The sequence below is a fragment of the Coccinella septempunctata genome, chromosome 7 (genome assembly GCF_907165205.1).
Source record: "Coccinella septempunctata chromosome 7, icCocSept1.1, whole genome shotgun sequence".
NCBI classification, from domain to species: domain Eukaryota; kingdom Metazoa; phylum Arthropoda; class Insecta; order Coleoptera; family Coccinellidae; genus Coccinella; species Coccinella septempunctata.
In genome coordinates this window covers 31,333,346-31,342,097 of record NC_058195.1, presented here as the reverse complement: position 1 = coordinate 31,342,097, position 8,752 = coordinate 31,333,346, and the positions used below count along the sequence as shown (strand labels likewise).

The 8,752-nt window shown below is 33.8% G+C and overlaps 1 protein-coding gene across 1 annotated transcript; it reads right to left on the bottom strand.

Moving 5' to 3' along the window:
* LOC123317998 (ubiquitin carboxyl-terminal hydrolase 10-like) lies at nucleotides 1-4,342 on the bottom strand. Its single transcript, XM_044904647.1, has 5 exons — nucleotides 4,194-4,342; nucleotides 3,555-4,094; nucleotides 3,201-3,399; nucleotides 2,901-3,141; nucleotides 1-876 (listed from the first exon to the last, which is right to left on the bottom strand). The coding sequence occupies exons 1-5, from the start codon at nucleotides 4,312-4,314 to the stop codon at nucleotides 175-177; spliced, it is 1,803 nt and encodes a 600-aa protein (XP_044760582.1). The 5' UTR covers nucleotides 4,315-4,342; the 3' UTR covers nucleotides 1-174.
* Between the last annotated feature and the right edge of the window lie 4,410 nt (nucleotides 4,343-8,752).

Genomic DNA, 8,752 nt, shown 5'->3' with positions numbered 1-8,752 from the left:
TATATTATAAAGTCTGTTTATTAAAATATAGTATATATTTACATAACATCATAAATATAATTATAATTTTTCAGATTTACAATACATTACTCATAAAATAACAAAAAACAATTTTAGTCGATCCTTTTCGCTAATATGTACAAATTTATTATTCTATAGTTCAATTTATACACCTTAAACTATATCACCTCTTTTATAAAATAAAAGATAAGGAACTCTGTCTCCATGCGGTTTCAAAACACTTTCCACTGACACTGACCTCACTTTTGCATCGTCAAACCTCAACCAAGTATGATGTCCAGAATGGAACGCGTCCGCCACATAGTGTCCCTTGCTGGCCTCTTTACCTTCATGGTAAACGACAGCGAAAAGCTTGTACTGTTTCTCTGAAGAACTACTAGGTTTTCCCGACAGGATCTTGGAATCAACCTGGAGGTCGATGGGGAACTCCACCTTCTTCATAATCTTCGTGCAACCGTTCCCATTGTAACGGAAACATTGCAGATGGAGGACAAGAACAGCCGGCAGTTTCTCGATCAGCACCTGCTGCCACGCTTCCACCTTTTGATTCGTCTTGGCCGAAGTTATTCCTTCAAGTTGATTCTTTATCGTCAGCTGTTCCAGGGCTTCCGTGATGGTTTTGGCCGTCCTGATGTTCAGCTGAAGAGTCAGGAACGGCTGTATGTTTTCTGTGGATTCATCTCCCGTTTTGTGGATCTTTGAGCACAAGAGTCCGCCGAATATGTCGCTGATTGGAGTTTTGTCGAATTGAACCTTTCTCGTGATGTTACGCTTGTTCTTTGGTCCCATTTGTTTCCAGTCTTCGGAGTCGTGATTCATTTCTATTTTGTTCTCAGTTTTGCAGGATTCGATTATCTGAAAGGACAAAAAAAGTTGTGAGATACGACAAGCAATAATATTTTGAATGTAATAATGTGAACTTATGCCAAACACCACGTACATTCGAATAATAAAAGAAGAGAAGGAAATACTTGACTAAGTTTCACAATTTTAATTGAACTATTTGTTGCCATTAAAAAATATTGATCTTAAATTCATCATTTTCATTTGCAAAATTCAATTCAGCATTCATTTAAACTGCAATTTAATTGTGAGGAGTTTTAAAAGACTATAGTTGAGTTCACTTTGGAGGTAGAGGAAGTTTGTATTTCTTAAATATTCAGATTAAAAGAGTGAATGAATCGATGTCGATACAAGAGGATGTATTGATATCTAGTTAGCATAGACCAGTTCCATGCATAAAAAATTATTGCGTTACCATAGCAACGAACAAAATAACTCATCAGAAGTGTCAGTGTGAAGTTTGAAGTCAAAAAAGTAAACCAGAGTTACGCAATAAATCAAAAGAAAGAAGATGTCCACCGAAATTGTGAAAATCGAAAAATTTGAGTATCGAGCCATCGTCAAGTACGTGTATTTAAAATGGTTACGGAGTAAGCAGATTTACGAAGATATGCTTAATATCCTTGATGATCAATGTCCTCCGTATGCGACCGTGAAAAATTGGACTGCAAGCTTCAAAAGAGGTAAATTTTCCATTGAAGATGATGACCGATCGGGAAAGACAGTTTATGTGTGAGTCTCCGAGAATATCGATGCAGTTCATGACATGATTTTATCAGACCGTCGAATTAGGCTAAAACGGATATCTGAAGCACTGAATATTTCATGCGAACGCGTTCATCATATAGTTTACGTCAATTTGGACGTGAGAAAAATTGCTGCAAAATGGATCCCCAAATGTTTGAATGTTGACCTAAAGCGTGCGAGGGTAAAAGCATCGCGTTCGATCTGTGCTCGATTTGAAAACGATGTAGACTTCTAACCTAATTGTTACTATGGATGAAATTTGGGTACATTTCTACGATCCAGAAACGAAGCAAAAATCGATGAAATGGCAAAACTCTGGTTCTTCAAGACCCAAAATCGTCCAAAAATCGGCAAGAAAAGTTCTTGTTTCAGTTTTTTGGGATTGGCATGGAGTAACCATGATTGATTTTTTGGATAAGGGTAGAACTATAACCGGAGGTTACTATTAGACATTTCTGACCATTCTACGGGAAAAAATTGAGGAGAAAAAACCCGGAAAGCTATCCAAAGGTGTTTTGTTTTTGCAGGACAACGCCCCTGCACACAAATCTAATGTTGCCATGAAAAAAATCCGTGATCAAGAGTTTGAATTACTAGAACACCCCCTTTATTCACCAGATTTGGCTCCATCCGACTATCATCTCTTTCCTCAACAGAAAGAACGTTTAAAAGGTCGTAAATTTTCTTTCAACGAGGAGGTTATAAAAGCTGTGGAGTTCTGGTTTTGAGAGCAAGAAGAAACATCTTTTTGAAAGGTCTAGAGACGTTGCAGGTTCTTTGTAATAAATGCATATCCAATTAAGAGGAGAGTATGTTGATTAATAAAATATTTTGACATTGAAATTTTGTTTGGTTCTATAGTAGACTAAGAATTTTTCAATATATCCTCGTATGTACCAATAAGACGAATTTAAGATGAATATTTTTCAATGGTAAAGATCTATTCTGCAGATTAAATCAACAACTGGTTTCTCTAATCTCTGTATAACTCCCAACCACTTCGTAGATTTCTATCATGTAAAAATTGTACATAAAGGTGATAAAGGTAAACGTTTAGATCTTTGAAAAATCCTAGAAATATCCTCAGCCCAAAAACAAAGTATACCAATTGTAAACGATCAATTAAATTTCCGCCTATCTCTGATTTCAACATGAGTTTAATGATATGAAACCGGAAACACGCGTATCAACAAATATCTTAATTAAAAATTGCGAAACCGAGTCAAGTGTTCTCGTTCATCATGTTTAACCAAGAGTCATGCGATTAATCAATAATTTCGACTACTTACATTCATCATTTCGTCCTTCAGTCCGTTCAGCAGTAGACCCAAAAATTCCTCAGCGTCCTCTTGACGTCCCTCGACAAGAAACGAGTCGCTTCTGGTATCATTCAGGATGGTGTAGATTGAAGAGGCTTCGATCGAGTCGCCGCAGGAGAAGTCGAAACTCCCCTGTTTCTTCTTGTTCCTTTTCGATATACGGTTTAGGTAGGAATCGGGCAGCTTCTCGAAATTATTGATGAATTTGCACCTGGAAGATTTCAAATTGATTTAGATGCTGTCAAAGCGAAGGATTGTTATAAAACTTACATGTTCTTTATGATGGGTGGTAGGCCGTGTCCATTCTCCGTCAAATTCTTCGAAAGTCCTATCAGCAGATTGCATAAAGGTGGGCAGGCCAGCAAAGCTTGTAAAATCGAATTGATGTAGCAATAATTGCTCCTATTGATTAAGCCTCTTGGTTGTAGATTAGCACTTTTTCCATCAATTTCGAAGTTCGATAGAAATTCTGGAAATAAAATGAAATGTTGGGTAACAAATATAGAAAAAGTTTATTGATATCACAACAAAAATAATTGATTCTTCAACTCAAACAACTGACTATGTAAAACCTAAACGTTTTTCTACTCAAAAAATTTAATCAAAGTCTCTTCAACAACTAACCTGCTAGTCTGTGAGTGGCTGGATCAATAGTTCTGCTTTTTTCAACAGTGTCCAACGATTTAACTTTCTCATCACTGCGTTCAGTCACTAACTCTCCATTTGTCGTGGGTTCCTCTTTCTTGAAGAGACTCGTCCATGATTTCTTCGCCCATACGTTTACAGGTTCATTAACATCTGATTTGACTCCATTTTTTTTCACATCACACGTCTGGACCTTCACAGGCTTATTCTTCATTTCTTCAGTCTTGTTCGAGGATGTTGCCACAATATTTTCAACTTTAACAGGCATCACTTCGGTATTACTTTCGATCAGGTTCGATATTGGGGCACTCGGTGAATTGCGAAGTTCTTCCGCAATTTCATTGGAGGGAACTGTTTCTTTGTCAGCCGTTGTAGAAACTTGTGTGGGAATGAAATGATCCGTCTTAGAAGTGGGTGTATCAACAGATATAGCATTGTCGTATGAGATCAGTGTTTCTTCATCAACGTCTGATGGCTTCTTACATTCGACTGCTGCATTTGGTTTTCTGTGTAATTTTTCTGAAAATAAGTCGATTATTAAATTTCTAGTTACAACAAATCTTTCTTGGACTACATTTGCAAGGATATTATTATTGAAAAATACATCACAATACTCACTTTGGGGAGATTTCTTCTTGAGAGTCCAAGGCAAGGAGATTCTTTGAGGGGTATCGGACAGACAAGAATTTATGTGACGAATCTCGTCCACTTCCAACCCTGTTATATCTAAAAACTGCATATTCTGAAAATAAAATTAATATTAATGTCATTTCAGATATTGAAGTTGATATAATGTTATATTCAAACTGCTGAAAATATCTTTGAACTTCTAGAGATACTACCATATAGGTACATGATCATTTTCAAATAAAAAAATAACACATACCTGTTTGAAACAGAAAATCTGAACAACAAACAAATTATTGAATAGCAACCAACTGACTAGAGATAAAAAAAAAGAATTACTTACATCCATAACTTGAAAATTCATCAATCATCAATCACAACACTGTGATATCACCTTAAAGTTCGTTTATAATATTCGAAAACTTGCGAGTATTCAAACAGTCTAAACAATCTTAACACCATTAAGGTTAACTCAACTGACTGACCGAAAAATGACTGCTAGGTTATATAGCACGCTACCGTTTCTACCTTTCTACCTAATTTCGTCGTTTCTGACCAATGGCATCATGCTTCTACCTGGGGTTGGGACCGCCCCCTTGCGCACAATTTGGAAATCTGACTACTTTTCGATTTCAAATGTTGTTATTCTATATTTGATAATAGATATTACAATATCTATTTCTTCAGTTAAAAGCGCATACTGATATTTTTCTAGAAAAATTGAGTTTTATTTCATCTAATTTTTGTATTTTCGTTTTCGTCACAAATCATTTTTATTATTTTATCGCGTAAAATTAAAAAATGGAACATACCGGAACTCTTCTAAGATGTAAGTTTCGTCGAAGAAAAGGAATCATTTCAAATCTAATTCTTCAATATTTATCATATTCTTTTCTATTTGACTCAAACGGTATGCCCTAAACTTTTTTTGCCTGTTGGATTAGTGGATAGGTACTCTTAATTTTTTTGAAACAATTTAAGGCCTAAAATGAATAGTTGAATTGTGTGAAATTTGCAGTTTTCCATATTTTTTTAAATCTATACAGGGTAAGTCTTTAACTAGTACAATAATTTCATAAGTAGATTCTTGAGTTAAAAAAACGCTCTTTTCCCATATCATTTTTTTCGATTCGACCCTGATGAATAGATTTAGTAATTTTGAATTTTCATAAGGAGATAGGTGATCTAATAACTCAATTTGGGTTATTAGTTTACTGGTGACACATCTGTATATCTTCTAAAAAGAGTTGTAATCAGCCAAAGTACCCAATTTTTAAAAATTCACAGATACTTTTCAATTTTCCAACATCAAATTAATCGAAAACGTCGCATTATGAGAGAAAATATGAAGAACACTTTCATATTACAAAACTTTCGTCAAACTTAGTTTCAAGCGTTTGATTCTTTTTTTTGGTATTTTTCATGGTACGTAATGTTTAAATTAAAAAAACTGGAAGACGGGGGGTGATATCTTGTGTTCGAAAAGATTAGGTAACTAATCTTAAATCCTCATACTTCTAAGTAGTAAAAACAATTGAATATCAAAACTTAAGACTTTAAAATAATAGGTAGGTATACAGGGTGTCCAAAAACTAGTGAATCAAACGTCATACCACGATAGAGTAGATCAAATATTGAATGGCACCAACATTAGTTGAGCGAAAATGTACCGTTTCTGAAATAAACCTAACCTAAAGTTGCTGATTTTCAATCACAAGGCCAATTTGTGGAAGGATAGCGTTTTTTTCCCATATTATCACCCCTATAGAGGGGGTTTATCTTGAGTAATGAAAATCATGTAAAAAAAACAATTGTTTTAATTTAGATTTACTTAGGTTATTGATCAACTACTTGAAATAATTTCAATAAGGGGAGATAAAACAATAAACTTAGTTCAGTTTAGTTTATTGACCAAAATTCCTCAAAAATTTACAATAAATGAAGGACCCAAAGGAGGCATAAATGCCATCTTAGTTCAATATAATTTAAAATCGATATCCTTCTTCATAAACTGGCCCTGTGATCAAGAAAAATATTTCGAAAATCGACAACTTTAGGTATTTTAATAAAATTCTGATTATTTTGGAAACGGTGCATTTTCGTTGAACTAATGTTGGTGTCATTCGATAATATTTGGTCTACTCTATCGTGGTGCGACGTTTGATTCACTAGATAGATAGATATATAGATAACTTTATTTTCACATCACTGCAGCTCAACAAAGATACAAATGAAAAGAAAATACGTCACATTCAAAATTTGAACTAATCTAAAAACACAATATATAGGTAACAAACATATTCATCTCAATCTGTAACATGCTGAAAAAAATTCTTCAATGCTATATGGTTCTATTCTCAAAATTAAGGACAATATGGTTTTTTAAAAGACTACAAAATTTCTCTCTTTCCTGATATTCGTTGGAAGGCAGTTAAAAAACCTTATTGAGCAATAAAATGCAGTTTTTTAGGTCATAGGTAATCTATGACTTGGATAGATTACAGAGTTTATTCTCCTAGTTTTGTTGTCGTTTCTATATTTAACGAATAGTTTTTGGACACCCTGTATATTATATCATGAAAAATGATTTTGAACAGTCAACTAATCTGAAGGATACGTAATTGAACAGTTTATTCAGGTACCTATATTACTCGTAAGCTTAACATCTTCATTATCGATTTCTCTGAAGGAACCCTTTTGCCCTTCATAAAATCAAACAATATTGTTCCATAACTCATTTCTTTTGAAAAGCATGTCTTTTCAGACTTAACGTTTTATTATTTTTCTGAATTCTATTTCTTATCGATATTCATAATTACACCACATCCCTTTTGAAAATGGTCATTCTCCGAAGGGTTTGTATCCCTTTACCGCCGTTAATCGGAACTATTACCTACCTACCCATTTTCTAAGAAATTTCAATGAACGGATTATACAGATAAAAGAGTCTGAACTTAAACATTATTGAGGATAAATTCAGATGCATACCACCCGACGATATGAATATCGACAAGTGTTACGATCTGAATTGAGCTAGCCAATTTGCCATCGTCAAGGCCCCAAATGGAGTACGCTCCACCGAAGAAAAGCAGATGCTGACCATGGTTTCGACCTCATTTGGCCTCATCAGAGCAACACAGCATTTTTCCACGGTGGAGAACGAAAGTTTTAAATCAGCATTTCAGTATTTTGAAAATGGTTCATTTCTCTTCTTCCACATAAGATTCGGTGAAATCCTGAATTTTACTTCCATTTAATGTGTCTTGTTTCGTTCAAAACCTTCCCGAGAGAATATAAAAAAAAAGTTATACAGTCAATGTAGAGTAAACTTTCATTAAAATTGAGATTTTCAGAAAAAACAGTTTTTAACTCAAATATTTCGGGTCTTTTTCAATAATAAATCACAGGGAATGTTTTTCCAAAAAGTTTGTTGTCCATTTCTATTCAAGATATTCACTAAGATTCAATTCGAAGTCCTCCAACATATGAAACACAATGGATAATAGAAAAATATTCATTATTCATGAGATAATAAAATTTTTTGTCACTATTCATTTTCTTGATGAGAGAGAAAACTCATGATAATTTTCTTGAGAAATATGCTATTTACAATAGTTTTATTCCTTTTCCAGTTTTAAACTTTCGCAATTCTTGGTCATTAGAAGGCTAAGGAGTTTATTACATACTAGCTGACCCGGCAAACCTTGTTTTGCCATTTAAATTATTTCTAGGGTAGATAATAATAACTAACTCATCGTGATTGTGTGACAATGTGGCATACGAAAACCTATAAGTACTCTATGATTGCTCGATTGGTCGTAAGAAAAAGGAATGCCTTTTTTTCTGTTCTGTACAATTTTTTTTCAGAATATTTAGTTATATAAACCTTGCCCTAACAATAATAAACACAACAAATAAAGAATTGTCCAATTTGGTGCGATCGTTTGAACAATAGAGCATTTTGAAGTAAATCATAGACCCTCTTTTATTATTATATATAGACTAGCTAACCCGGCAAACCTAGTTTTGCCATTTAAATTATTTCTAGGGTAGATAATAATAACTAACTCATCGTGATTGTGTGACAATGTGGCATATGAAAACCTATAAGTACTCTATGATTGCTCGATTGGTCGTAAGAAAAAGGAATGCCTTTTTTCTGTACTCAACAATTTTTTTTGGGAATAATTTGTTATACAGGGTGTCCCGTAAAGACCACGTCAAACGAAAACGAAAAGTAGATCAGAATGTGCTCTAACTGATGTGAAAAAATCGTTCATATGAAAGTTTCACAGTTTTCGAGATATTTGATGTTTTATGAAAATGTCGAATTTTTTCACTTAAAATGCTTTCTCTCTTGCGGAAGCTACAATTAAATACTTTTCGAATCAGTTTTTTTTCCGTAAATTTTGTTGAATGATTACCTCAATTCATGCAATGAAAAATACCACAAAATATTATACAGGGATTCTGAAAAAAAAAATTTAAATTCATGTTCTGAAGGAAGTGTTTTTTTGTGCTGAATTCTATCTGACGTGGTATAAAAAAAA